Source organism: Trichoplusia ni, chromosome 10 (genome assembly GCF_003590095.1).
Source record: "Trichoplusia ni isolate ovarian cell line Hi5 chromosome 10, tn1, whole genome shotgun sequence".
Lineage (NCBI taxonomy): Eukaryota > Metazoa > Arthropoda > Insecta > Lepidoptera > Noctuidae > Trichoplusia > Trichoplusia ni.
In genome coordinates, this window is record NC_039487.1 from 2,056,766 (window position 1) to 2,070,319 (window position 13,554).

General features: G+C 34.4%; 4 protein-coding genes across 5 annotated transcripts; 2 read left to right on the top strand and 2 right to left on the bottom strand.

The window, feature by feature from the left end:
• Nucleotides 1-279: 279 nt before the first annotated feature.
• On the bottom strand, nt 280-2,784 carry LOC113497950 (ras-related protein Rab-4B). Its single transcript, XM_026877786.1, has 4 exons — nt 2,564-2,784; nt 2,381-2,461; nt 1,052-1,384; nt 280-808 (listed from the first exon to the last, which is right to left on the bottom strand). Exons 1-4 carry the CDS (start codon nt 2,577-2,579, stop codon nt 594-596), a joined length of 645 nt encoding a protein of 214 aa, XP_026733587.1. The 5' UTR covers nt 2,580-2,784; the 3' UTR covers nt 280-593.
• A 616-nt stretch (nt 2,785-3,400) lies between these two features.
• On the top strand, nt 3,401-4,668 carry LOC113497951 (ATP synthase subunit s, mitochondrial). The gene is made up of 4 exons (XM_026877788.1): nt 3,401-3,540; nt 3,626-3,923; nt 4,030-4,293; nt 4,389-4,668. The coding sequence occupies exons 1-4, from the start codon at nt 3,520-3,522 to the stop codon at nt 4,415-4,417; spliced, it is 612 nt and encodes a 203-aa protein (XP_026733589.1). The 5' UTR covers nt 3,401-3,519; the 3' UTR covers nt 4,418-4,668.
• On the bottom strand, nt 4,434-6,940 carry LOC113497949 (dihydroorotate dehydrogenase (quinone), mitochondrial). Its single transcript, XM_026877785.1, has 5 exons — nt 6,694-6,940; nt 6,375-6,584; nt 5,843-6,237; nt 5,202-5,539; nt 4,434-4,939 (listed from the first exon to the last, which is right to left on the bottom strand). Exons 1-5 carry the CDS (start codon nt 6,715-6,717, stop codon nt 4,728-4,730), a joined length of 1,179 nt encoding a protein of 392 aa, XP_026733586.1. The 5' UTR covers nt 6,718-6,940; the 3' UTR covers nt 4,434-4,727.
• Nucleotides 6,941-7,071: 131 nt separating this feature from the next.
• LOC113497946 (Hermansky-Pudlak syndrome 1 protein homolog) lies at nt 7,072-12,815 on the top strand. Of its 2 annotated transcripts, none has more exons than XM_026877781.1 (11): nt 7,072-7,401; nt 7,498-7,644; nt 7,802-7,914; nt 8,294-8,512; nt 8,832-8,962; nt 9,040-9,175; nt 9,505-9,628; nt 9,801-10,081; nt 10,837-10,948; nt 11,414-11,613; nt 12,163-12,815. In XM_026877781.1, exons 1-11 carry the CDS (start codon nt 7,306-7,308, stop codon nt 12,338-12,340), a joined length of 1,737 nt encoding a protein of 578 aa, XP_026733582.1. In that variant the 5' UTR covers nt 7,072-7,305; the 3' UTR covers nt 12,341-12,815. The 2 variants fall into 2 exon arrangements, with proteins under 2 accessions (XP_026733582.1, XP_026733581.1); XM_026877780.1 differs by having other exon boundaries at nt 7,074-7,401; nt 10,798-10,948.
• Nucleotides 12,816-13,554: the final 739 nt, after the last annotated feature.

The following is a 13,554-nucleotide window of genomic DNA, read 5'->3' on the forward strand; positions in this document are numbered from 1 at the left end:
TTTAACTCACAGTGCCAAGACTCAATGAGAGTGTGAGTATGAATCTCGAGTCATAATTAATTATAAAATGAACTTCTTTAGGTCTTGGAAGACGATCACATACAACGATTGAACAATCGGAGAATGGAGAACTGGCTCGGTAGGTAAATAAGTCAACTGTAGTTAGTAACTACCTATTTAAACGAGCTTAGCTTTTTAGCTTTTTAAACGAGAGATATCATCGACAGTATCGACACGTACCAACACGCGTAAAGGGGAAGTTCTTAAGAAAAACAAGAATGAGATTATAACTAGTTTATCTCACAACCTGACAGAACAGGACCACAAGATGAGTGCAGTGAAATAACATATAATTACAATGCGATAATATCCTATTTTACAATCACATTATAAAGTGTAGCTATACATAAATTTATAATATCGAAACAGATCATACAATCAGATCTCTTGAAGGGACAATTCAATTGCCTTCATATACTTTTGATACTTACATACTTAAATTAACTACTAAAAGGTGAGACTGCAAACAAAAGATTCTTAAATAAATTCATATCTGCCTGCAGATCATGCATCTTATGTAACAACCCTTTCTCTTAGACATGACAGGCACAATCAGATGGGGTTCTTGCTGGTTTCTTAGGCGCTGCGAGTCTTTTCGATGTGCCAGTACCATACTGTATCCCTGAACCTATTCTCTCGGGATCCAGTTCCCCTGTTTCAATTTTTGCCAGAATCGTTTTAGAACATTTCAAGAAAGCTTCTTCTACATTTTCGCCAGTTTTAGCACTTGTTTCCAGGAACATCAATTCTGAAACGTAATTTAAATATAAAAGACAATAAGTTATTCTCTACGCCAAAAACAATATCTGAAAATTCAGTTTAGTGTTCACATGGCCTAGCACCAACAATTAATAATAATATTATTATAATTTTGACGCTGCTCTACGCCTTATACTGCACTGTTACGCTTATACAACTGCAATAACATACACGACATAGAGGTAGGCCGGCAAAAATAGAACTAAATACAGAGACTACAATGTGTCCTCACCATTTTCTTGTGCAAATTGACTGGCTTCTGTAAAAGTGACTTCTCTGGCTTCCTCCATATCTTTTTTGTTCCCCACAAGTAAAATAACAATGTTTGGACTTGCTAGAGTTCTAGCATCTCTCAGCCAGTTAGCAAGTGCATTGAATGAGTCTCGGGATGTTATATCATACACCAGCAATGCACCAGCTGCCCCTCGGTAGTAGGAACGAGTCACTGAACGGAACCTCTCCTGGCCAGCTGTGTCCCATATCTGTAATTTGGTTGACTTGCCACCTATATTAACTATTTTGGACCCAAATTCAACTCCAATTGTGTGGCATCTGTCTTCTTTAACTGTAACAACAATAGTATGGATATCATTTTTTTTATGTGATAGAAGAAATGTATGAATAAGTTAACAGACAATAAAAGTTTAATATTTTGTATTATTCTAGAGTACTTTAATAATCGAAAATGAACTTACTGTGCAAAACAAAATGAGCTCAGTGATAAAGCAATGTGTTAATATGAAATATATTAATGATAACAAACCAGGTAAATTGCCATACATGAAAACAATTTTTATCATACTTACATTCTTTATCATGCATGAATTGAGAAAAAAATTGAAAACAATATGCTTAAGCCAAACATATTTAAAATGTAGGTACACTACTTCCACTAAGGGCAAAGATAACCATGCAATTTGAGTTTTATAGGTTGAAATGTAAAAACAGAAAATGATATGCAATGAAATTAGCTATTGACGAGAAACAATGAAAACGCAAAGACGTGTTAAGGAGATATGAACATTTATTTTATTTTATGCATGATAACATAGTTTTTATTAGGAGAATCACCTATATTTCAACATGCTCAAATATCCGATTAAGAGTTTTAGGCCTCTGCATTATTTACCTTACAATTGCAGATGATTAAAAGAGAAATTGGCTCCAAGTTTGTAAAATAAAAGTTCAGTAAAAATAAAATAATTAAACATAGAGGCCATTGAATTATATTACTTTTTATTTTAATTGATATTACATTAATAAAGAGGTACATGATGCAATGCACATTCAATACTACTGGTTTGTTATTAGACATACAATATCTTGTTATGCCAATTCTACTTTGAATTAAATCTCCCAAAACCGGCAGTAACTCTAGCACAGGCAGAAAAATAATCATTGTGCTATAATTATTAAAAAAAAAACCAAAGCCAAAATTTAAGAAATGTTAAGATATCCAATATATTACCAGTCCACACCCACGCAAAAAGGTTGCAAGGCACTTCCTAGAATGCTTATGAAGTGTATTGATTAAATGTATAAAGATGTTATAGTTACTTACATTTGTTTCCAATAAAATTATTAAGGAGACTTGACTTTCCTGTACCAGCACTACCAATAACTAAAAATTTAAACAGGTACTCTGAAAAAAGATTAAACAAATATTTAAGAAACTACTAATGGTATTAAAATATCATAACACGGTTGGCGTAACAAACATAATAAATAATAGTTGTATACATACCATAAGATTCAGACATCGTTCATCTGATAATAAAAGGCGAAGAGTGATTTAAACTTGTTTTCCAGGCTTTTAGAATTTAAACTCTTGACTATCCAAACTGTAGTAACTGCGGAGTTTCATTATATTATTAAGCGGAGACCTAGAAACGGTTCTAATTTCACGACATACTTTGCAAGTTGACAGGAAGAGTTGATTGTTGGTTTCTGTCTGTCAACTGTTACATTACAGACCTTGCCAGATAAATTAAATGTATAAAATTTATGGTTTTTGCAAAACGTTTAACGCTACAAGTTATTGATTGAACCGCTGAAGGTACAAAATAATGTTAATTAAAAAAATACTACAATATTTTTGCAATACAACTCTGCAAAGCAATGCAACTCTGGTGCTGTACTTGTTTCTAATGACTTGGACCCTAATAAAGAAAGGAAAATGTTTAAGTTCACTTCAAATTTATATTAAAAAACAGTAATTAGATGAAAAGTAATCACACTTATACCAGAAAAGACAAAGTTTGTTACAGCTTTTTTGTGTACATTTACACTCACAATGCCAAGTACTATACATTGAGGTACATTAATTGTTCCTTAAAATTATTCTACCCCTGTAACAATTCAAATGGCTACTTCAGACCCAAAGCCATTGATTTTGACAATTCCCCATAGCCTAGGCAGTATTAATCAAGTATGATATAATCAAATATAATGTCTTTGGCATTAATAAACGTTTTGATTAACATAATTTTTTAATAGTATTATAATACCTGTTATTACTTTGGTATAAGCCTATGGTGTTAAAAAGTGAAACAAAGTCAAATGTCTATGACAATTGACAATTTGACAGTTAATAATTTACATAACCTCGAGATTTCAAAGCCAAACATGTCAAAGTTGTTTTTATATGAAACCGGAGTTTAGATTTCACACAGTTACGTTCTTAAAATATAATTAATTAAGATGTTGCATACACTACGTTATGTAAGTGATCAATACCAGTCGTGCTGCACAGTAAATATATTTTTTTGATTTAATTTGTTGATTTGTTACTACTCAATGTTCACAGAAATCTTTTGGTGTAGTAACTCCGAAAACTTTCATCCCGAGAAATAACCAAGTAAGATGTTTTTGGGAGTACGTCAACATGATGTTCAATAAACCGGACACGGATCGCATTAAAAAATTTGGCCCAGATCGTGCGTGTGCTGAATGGGTGCTAAGAAACGGTGGCAAAATTGTCTGGGTCAATGGATCAACAATAAGGGATTATAATTTATTGCCACCGGAATCATTAGGTGTTCCTAAAGTATTGGAAATTGATGGGTCAGACTCTTCCATATCACATTATGGATTTCCTCACTTAAGTAGGTAAAGAGCTTGTAGTAGCTGTTAATTTTACATTCTAATAATCAGTTTTCAGCGTGCTTACTTTAATTATAACTTTTGATACTGTGTTCATTATTATTTTAGTGGGATGTACAAAGTTGACAAAAATTACTCTCCACAATGATGACTACATTGATGACAGAGCTATAAAAGGCCTTGCCTATGGAAAAAGCACCTTAACACATGTTCAAGTGTCCAAGTGTGTCAATGTTACTGATGCTGGATTGAAAGAAATAAAGGCACTTAGGAAGCTACAACACTTAGTTCTTTATGGGTTGATAAGTGTAGAAAACATGGAAGAATGTAAACTGGTCATTCAGGCACATTTACCTAAGTGCAAAATCGAAGGTAGGCGGAAATAAATTATACTTTATAAGGATGCTATAGTCTTATTATTTATTAGTAATTATATTTTTATTTTTTTATTCATCACTTTTTTACAGATGGTGGAGTAAAAGAGAAAATTAAATGAGTACTATGTATGTAGATCAAAAATAATCACAAAATAATAATATTTAATTTGCTTCTCAATAATAATTAGTGAGCAGAATTACAAAAATATCATAATTTAACTAAACTAAACACTACTTAGATATCAATACTAACAATACAAAACAATCATGTCTATACAGCAAATTATCTTGCAAGTGGAGTATATTAATCAATTGAAAATAGAAACAGTTTTAATGAAATCAATTTGTCAGATGCCAATTAAAAACTATCCCACTAATTAACTCTGCAATCCAATTAACTATGCATTTTTATAACAAGTGTTGAAATGTTCATTTAATTCCTTTGCCAACTGCTTCATTAACATTACTATAACCATCTCTTTCCAGTAGTTCTGCTAATTCTGTTTTAATTTTCGTCACTACTGGTGGCCCATGATAAATTAGGGCTGTGTATATTTGAACAGCACTTGCGCCTGCCAAAATTTTCTCATATGCATCTTGTCCTGTGAATACACCTCCTACTCCAACAATGGGCACTTTGCCTGCAACAAGTTTGATGTTATATTTACTGTTTACAATTATTTATCTAAAATGTTTTTTTTGTAACAATTTTTTCATGAATAAAATATTTTCTGTTTTGAAAACTGTTATACTTTTATTGTGCCCATTCTATCCTGTTCAATAAAATTATATATTATGAAAAAAAAACCTACATAATCAATAAAAAAGTTGAAATTAGAAATTCATCCAAAGCTAATTTTACTAAATTATGATTCGGATAAAGACAGTTTATTCTTAACACACCTTTCGTCATTTTATACATCTCCCTTATCATTTCTGTGGACTTGTTAGTCAGAGGTTTACCACTTAGACCACCTGCTTCTTCAGTATGCTGTTTACTACGAAGCTGTGGTCTGTCTATGGTTGTGTTTGAGATTATTAAGCCATCAACATGACATTCTTTTCTTAATATTACTGATACAACTTCTTTCATTTCCTCATTACTGAGGTCTGGTGCCAGTTTGAGAAGCAGTGGTGGTTTGTTCTTGGTCTGACATGCATCTCGTGCTTTGTTGATTTCTGTGAGGAGTTGGGAGAGTTCCTCTTTCTGCTGTAAGGCTCTTAAGCCTGGGGTGTTGGGGCTGAAAGACAATTTTATTAAAAAAAAAAATTGACAATAGTTTAGAGACCCAACAACCTGTACTCCATTTGGTTAGCTACAAAAAAAAGTTAACAATCTTGGTATGTCTCTTTATCTAAGAACTCAGTTTATAAATTCATGTATATATTTTGATATTATGTATTTTTAATATTTTTGGTATTAATACACACCAATTTCACCTTTTTATGTACCAAACCAAGGTAGTGTAGATATTATTTGGAGATAGGGAGTAAATTTTATCAGGAAAAAAGCAAAATCTTAAAATTAACTATTAAGCTGGTACCTGCTAATGTTTATAACAAAATAATCTGCTACATTTGAGAACTTTTTTATTCCTAAAACATAATCTTCAATTGGGTTTTCAGATAGTTTGTTTTTCCCTAAGTTAATTCCCAATAGTCCTTTATCCAGAAGTGATTTTTCTAAAGTATCAATTTTCTGGTGCACTTTGTCATGTCCTTCACTGTTAAAACCATACCGGTTTATAACAGCTTCGTCTTCAGGTAATCTAAATACCCTTGGTTTAGGATTTCCAGGTTGAGCTTCTGGTGTGATAGAGCCAATTTCCACAATAGAGAATCCTAATTTTCTCAACCCTACAACAGCATCACCATGCTTATCAAAGCCTGCCGCAATTCCAATTGGGTTATTTAAATCATAATTGAGAAATTTCGTTTTCTGTAAAATGAAATTTGAAATTTGTATATTTGTAAGCAAAATAAAAATATTTTTAAATAAAATTATTATTATTTGGAGGATGTCTTTGCCCACCAATGAGACAGTGGGCTAGACAAAAACAAAGAAAAATAACTTACCAATATCGAAGGATCTTCTGCCTTCTCGGAAGGAAATATACCATATTTTATAGCTGCCACACCAAGCTTGTGAGCTACTTCAGGATTGAGATATTGACTGACTGGTTGTAAAATATTAGTATAATAACCATTGAAATCTTTTTTGTAATAAATGATTTGATAAGCCGCTGCGCCTCCAAACGTAACATAGCATAATGATTTTAGTTTTTTCTGAAATTGACAGAAATGTTAATTACCTAATTAATTATTTTAGTTTCTATTACATTCTACTCGTAAAAAAATTGTTTTTTTTTTAAGTTAGAAGTAATTACGAACTTACGATTGCCTGTTCTCTACTACCCATTGTTCTATACTACTGAAATAAAAATTTGATCAATGAAATACTCTCGTTAAGGTTAACGTTCCCACAAAATATGAGGGAGATTACAAGGAAGCTAACGAAGTCAGAATGGAATTTTGACAATTTGATAAACAGTTGTCAAAATGTCATTGACCAAAGAAAGCGAAAGCGATTTTTACTTATTTTCCATTGATGACAGTAAACCGTTTTTAATCGATTGTTTTTTTTATTGTAAGTAGGTACTATGATTTTATAATTGCCAAGGATTTTAATAATTTGTGGGATTTACAGAATTTACAACAAGTTTGTTTGAACTATGAATAAAACGTAGGTAGTGCAAAAAAAATGACAATGTCAATGTCTGGTCATGTCATTGTCAAAAACCTGATCTTAATAAACTTGTTATTGGAATGTATGTACCTGCTGTTGAGTGCTGATTTCCATTTAATGTTTTTGTGGATGAAATCATATTATGTTGAAATAATATCGCCTTTGATCAAAATTCTAAAGCCGAAATTCAATTCTATAACTTAGTTCACGCCATTATAGTCACACGGATATTACTTACAATATTTTTTGAAGTAAATAACAATGAAGGCTGCATTGATATTTGATAGTGTTAACGATCTAGTGTTTGGAAAATGGGACTCCTCTTTCATAGAACGTATGAAAACGTTCAGTGTTCAGGTAAGTCTACATAGTAAGTTTATGCCTTTAAAAGTAGAGATGGTTTATTGATTATCCATCGCAATATATATAATATGTATCATAATTCGATTTCAGGAGAACCAAACTGATGTAACAGAAAGTGATACTGTATCACAACTTTTGGCGCCCATTATAACTTCACAGCGGGTTATGGCTGCTCAGTTTGGAAACACCTACTCTTCAATACAGTGCAAGGATAAGACAACTATTGTTTTTGATGAGGTAAGTAAAAATTATAATGCACTATATAAGTTAATTTTATCTTAAGAACTTTATCATTCATTTCTTTAAGTTGTTCCCATAAATGTTGCTACCAAGTATAGAACTATGAATTATAGATATAGCACCTTTAAAAAAATAACAAATCTTAATTTCACAGTGGCTTGATCATGTGTTTATGGTTATCAGTGAAGATTATGTAGATGATGCCCACAGAGAACTGTTGGACTTCAAGACATTTGTCCAGCATATTTGTGGACAAAACATTAATTTGTAAGTAAACTCTATAATCTCCATTTATTTTTAATTCCACTGTCCATGTGTATGTCACTTAACTGCTAAATGGCTGGTTTGGGTGGCTCCATGGATGACTTAAATTCAAAAATCTGTTGGCAGAACAAAGTTAGCTGGATAAACTTGTTTATAATACAATGTAAGTAAGTAGATACTATTAAAATATGGCAAAACGACTTATATACCACTGACCATATTTCCAGTTACCTAAACCTGGACTCAATTATTGAACAAGGAGTTTGAGACATCAAAATTATTATGATTTATTATATTGTTCAAAACATGATTAACAAAATTACAAAAACAAGCAGTACACTGTTCCACAAACTTTAATTTCTGTTTGAATGTCATCTTACAGTCTACATTCGTCAATATACCAAGACTGGCTTTCGGTACTACTGGACAGCCGCACCAAGGGTGACACAATACCTGGCGCTAATGGAGTCATTGGTGAGAGTGGGGCAACAATGGCTGCCCTCAATGCCCTGAAAGCAACTTCAAAGGATATCAAATTGCCCCACCAACATAGTCATTTTATGTTATTTGTTGGGGATAAGCTGTTGGCATTGTATTCAAGGTAATATTATAATTTACATACATTATGATTAATGATGTAATATAGAATTAGATCTAATCAGTGACAGAATCAAAAAGGTAGAAGATAACCTTAGAAATTTGAGGGTAATTTTTTCTATTGCACAGAAATCTACATTTTATACTTTATTTTTTCGGTAGTTCTTGTGTAAAAATTCCTTTAAAAACATGTAAAACAACAGTAAATATTATCAAATCAATCATACTACTCATCAGTTATTTATTTATTCAAAAGGTGTTGCTTTGGGTAAAGCAACTGGTATACTGCTACACTTATAATCTTTCAAAATTATTCTCTTTAGTCGCGGAAGTGAAGACTTATCACCACCTGATCTGATTTTACTGAGCATACAATGTGTTGCTGCTCAGGAGTATTGGAAAGATGTTAGTGATGAAGATTCCAATGAGAATCGGGAGATAATCCGTTTACCTTGTGAGTATATTGTTTTGTTGTTCTATACTTATTTTAAATTGGATTTAAGGAATAAAAATGTGTTATATACTCCACAGGGTTGTCAACTGAGAATAGTGCTATAGTGAACTTATGTGCGGGCTCCGCGGCCAGCCCTTGCGCGCCGCACTCCATACACTTAGCTGAAGTTGCGCCGCGTATTACTTTCGTTGTCGTTGTCGACATGGACTTAAGGTAATTATTAAAAAAATATGTATTTTGTCATACCTTCTTAAACAAAATATAATAGTGGTTTTGGAAAAGAGGCCTCACGTCACTCTATGTCACGGTAGGCCTCGTATACTTCAGCAATTCTTTGCTTACTGGGCAGTAAGCAGTTGTCCAGTTTTAATTGTGGCTACAAGATTTTTTCTTCCATTATCTCCTTTCAAACGTCGCGCTATCAAAAACCCCAAAGATAGGACTATTGTTTGTTGTTTATTTCGTGTACACGAAACAATCAACAATCAACCACATTTTCCACTATTTCAATTAAGATGAAATTCTGTTTGATCTTTTCACAGGGAAGTGGGCATTGCTGCATACATGTCGAATCAGATACTTGCCAATTTGAGGAGACTCTTGTTGCAAAGGAATTTAGAGTTGCTGCCTAATACCCTTGATGCTTTGGAGACTTCTATAAAGAAAGTAAGTTACTATGACAAACTTTGATTTGAAGTAAATTAGGTACCTAACATTTATTTTAATGACTCCTGTCCTTAATACTGTGTGTGCTAATATATAGTTTTATCTTCCAGACGAGTCTCCTAACTCAGTTCTGCTATACTGTATAAATAATCCAATATTTGATAAATTTCAGACAACAGATTCCTTACGCAAGAATAAAGCGCATTCAAATCTTTGTGCTCGTTTGACAAGCCGTATGTTGGAACTGCGCAAATCTTGCACTACAACCACGCCCCTTACACCAGAAACGACTGCCACGGCGATGCATACGGCGCTAGAGGCCGTTATAGAACAACTGAAACCTGACATCCCTGGTCTCAAGATGGAACAACCCTTGAAAGATCTGAGAGGAATATTAGCGCCGTACGTCGAGTTCCTGTGTGTGAAAGCGAAAAGATTCTTCAGTTTGGGATCATATCCTTTTCAAATGAGTGTCATAGAGTTAATGGGGATATGATATTTTTTTATTTTATTTAAAAGTGCTTCTCTGTTGTTGTTGTTGTAACAGACATAGAAAAGTCCGAAATATATTCGGAAGAAGTTTATTGCAGAAAAAAAAGATCAGCTAGCTTCTTTTTAACATTTGGATTTGAATTCCCGCATGTTGGTAGATATAGTATTCGTTTCATGTGTTGTTCAAGTAAATAATTTCCATTGCTTCATTTTCATTTGTAGTAGATTCATATGAAGTTATCACAAAATTCAAAGACCAAGAAGCTTTTAAAAACGCTTATTATGAAGACCCATTTTGGGCTATACCGGAAGACAGATAAATTGATAAATCACTCCAAATTGATGTGCTCGTTGAAAATCAACTATCACCATATCATTTGTACATGTTTTGAAATATTTAGTTTATTTAAACCATAATCATGTATTTCTTTTTAATCAATTTGTGACTCCAATCTTGATTTCATTAAGATTGATTTATCCCAAAAGGGAAAATTTGAGAAAAAGCAACAATTCGCGAGTGTAATTAGAAAATTACACTCACGAATTATTGCTTAGATATTCCATAATAAATGTTACTAAAATAAAATTAAACCAAGTCACAAAATGGTTGCCACTTGCCATCATCAGACATTGTTGAATTGATTATTTCGCTTAATGTGGCTTGTCTGGAAGAGCACGGGCGAGACAGATGCGAGTTGTTCCCTAACGCTGCACAAGTATGTGGAAGAGTTCCCCGGACTTATACACTTCATATACGTGGACCGCACCACGGGGAGGTTCCTGGCTCCCGACATGGCGGACTGCGCCGATATGTTGGCGCCAAATACGGTGAGTGTAACATACATAATTCTGGAAGAATAGTGGTAGTCTTAATTGTTTCGTTTTTAGGATTTTAATGGTGGATATAAATGAGAGGCTTTAACGTGACCTATCTAAGTGCCACGAGTCTTTCGATAAAAATTAATCTCACGCCACCTTAAATCAGCTCTCGAGGTATGTGTTCTGCAATTCGCTTCGAAGGCACCAATTTTCTTTTGGTTGGAATTTGTGGCCTCCATTGAGTGACGACTTTAACCCAGTGGTATATACGGTTGTAGTGATCCACACATCCTATTTAGCAATCTGTTTACGTCAATAATCCCAGTTTTCGAAAAGTTAGACACTTCAAAGGCGGAACTTTCAAGTATCGGCTAGTGATTAGGCTCATAATTTCTCAACAACGTATTTCGAACAGTATATAAGTAGTCTTTATACATAGGCCTTGGGTATCATCAAGCCTTGTTCTGTGGGCAGGTGCGTCGCGCCGTGTGCCGCAGCTTCGGCGTGGTGCGCGAGGGCTACTGCGCGGCGACGTGGCGGCGCGGCGCGCTGCACGGCTGCGCGCTGGTGTGGTGGGAGCGGCGCGGCCAGCCCGTGCGGCCCGCGCGGGCCCCGCACCCCGCCGCCGTGCGCGCGCTGCCGCCGCCCGGGGACATACTCGGCGCCTTCTACAGGTATGGCCTACCACACGGTATACGATCATATAAAATGGCCAAACTACATGGATTTTTGCAACTGTGTGGATAGATGGGTGGTTGAGGTCACAATGCCAAACCAACTGAGCATGTCGTGTCACGGGTTCGATCCCCGCGTAGGATATTTGTGTGAACCACGAATGCTGGTCTCGAGTCTGGTTGTCTCTATGCATGTAACTTTTATTTTGATAGTAACTATCATGAGAATGATTCATAATTAAATGATGCAACGATTTACTCACGCGTAATTATCGGGATTGCCCGCGACCACGCCTATATTAGTCGGGCAATCCTTTTTTTTCTCATGACTCATTCTGGGTAAGAATATATATTACAAGTTAAGGGCATATTATAAGGCGACCATGCTCTTCATCAACTATGACCAGGCGGGATATCCCTTTGTTGTCCATGGAGGTAGTTTATCTCGTTCTTGTGCTCAGATCAGTAATATTTTACCAATCTACCTTTCCATAGCTCAGCTAGCATTCTTTAACTGTATCACATTTTGTATTTCAACACGTTTTACAGGCAGCTGCTGGAACTGGCGTTCCCGGGTGATACTCGCGGAGTAGCAGTCAAGGAACTAATCTGCATACATTTGGGTCTGTTGCCTGCGTCCACGGCGGTCCAGCAGGCTCGCCGGCTAGCGCACTCAGTACACGAGTTGGCAGGAGAAGTATCTACTGGGGCCGCTGACCTATTGTAAACCGAGCATAGACGCTCAAAACAAAACAAAATACATTTCTAGTATCTTTCCCTGAGTACAATTCGAGTTATCGCGACGATGATTGTTTCTTGTGGAACTCGTGTACTCATATACCTTGTGGAAGTGGTTTCTAAAATCTCAAGTAGTTAGGTGGGTACTTAATTTTGTTTGCTTTCGTATCTGATACCAACTTTGGGTAGCATATATTTGTATTACACAATATAATAAGTGATATTCATACTGTATTACTATCTACGACATTGATAGGTGTAGTTCATATTTTAATGGTAGCTTATTGGGGTAGCTATGAGTAGAAATGTTTATTGATATTACCAATTTAGGGTTAATATGGGGTCCATATGTGCTGTATAATTCCATTCCAAGTAAAAAGAATTGCACATATATTAAACTAGCTTTTCGCCCGCGGCTTCGCCCACGTCGAGGTCGGTTATATCGCGTTTCCTAGAGAACTCTTCATAAGTCCGGGATAAAAACTATCCTGTTCTTTCTCAAGGTCATCTCTATCTCTGTACCAAATTTCATTAAAATCGGTTCAGTGGTTTAGACGTGAAAGCGTAAGCGCAGACAGACAGAGTTACTTTCGCATTTATAATATTAGTAAGGATACAGGTTTGCTAAACGCAGATGGGTATTACTACATCGTAATAACATATCTCAGCCTTCTTAGTTATTCTTTACAATTGTTTAATTCATCATTAACTAATAGGGCATTAATTGATCATTTGCAAGGATCTTATGGTTGTTGTACAATCTGGGGCCAGCCTTTAAACTGGCTGTCGACCTCTGGCTTCATACATACATACTTGAAAACATATCAAGTGTACCGGACACTCATTACAATATTTTTTGTAAGTGTGTTGATATGAGGTTCTTATAAGAATATTCTTGCCATTATCAATGTAATATACAAAACATTCCAGCTTTTAATAAAAAACATGCTTTTAACCAATTTAACATTAGCCTACCTCAATTTACATGAATGAATTATTTCATTGAAATTAAAAATATAGTTAAAAGTATGCATGACCTAGTTATTTTATATTGAGTTTTATATTTTGACTTATAACATTATAAATTATTATTGTACTCAATAGTATTATAAGAGTAAGATTATTTTTTTTATTTTTTAGTGTGCCATATTTTATCATTGTTAGAATTGAATTAAATAAATAAATAAGACTTAATATTATGTG

Bases quoted from the DNA above. Each gene is read 5' to 3' on its own strand.
- LOC113497950 (XM_026877786.1), bottom strand. The intron at 1,385-2,380 runs GTAAGTAACTAT...TTGTTGTTACAG, and splicing joins TAATTTTATTGGAAACAAAT to TTAAAGAAGACAGATGCCAC. The intron at 809-1,051 runs GTGAGGACACAT...ATTACGTTTCAG, and splicing joins TCAATTTGCACAAGAAAATG to AATTGATGTTCCTGGAAACA.
- LOC113497949 (XM_026877785.1), bottom strand. From the start codon at position 6,717: ATGGGTAGTAGAGAACAGGCAATC. The intron at 6,585-6,693 runs GTAAGTTCGTAA...TGTCAATTTCAG, and splicing joins GTAGTAGAGAACAGGCAATC to AAAAAACTAAAATCATTATG. The intron at 4,940-5,201 runs GTGTGTTAAGAA...AACTTGTTGCAG, and splicing joins GATGTATAAAATGACGAAAG to GCAAAGTGCCCATTGTTGGA.
- LOC113497946 (XM_026877780.1), top strand. From the start codon at position 7,306: ATGAAGGCTGCATTGATATTTGATAGTGTTAACGATCTAGTGTTTGGA. The intron at 10,082-10,797 runs ATATCCTTTTCA...CTGGAAGAGCAC, and splicing joins AGATTCTTCAGTTTGGGATC to GGGCGAGACAGATGCGAGTT. The intron at 11,614-12,162 runs GTATGGCCTACC...CACGTTTTACAG, and splicing joins ATACTCGGCGCCTTCTACAG to GCAGCTGCTGGAACTGGCGT.
- LOC113497951 (XM_026877788.1), top strand. From the start codon at position 3,520: ATGTTGCATACACTACGTTAT. The intron at 3,541-3,625 runs GTAAGTGATCAA...CAATGTTCACAG, and splicing joins TGTTGCATACACTACGTTAT to AAATCTTTTGGTGTAGTAAC. The intron at 3,924-4,029 runs GTAGGTAAAGAG...TTATTATTTTAG, and splicing joins TTATGGATTTCCTCACTTAA to TGGGATGTACAAAGTTGACA.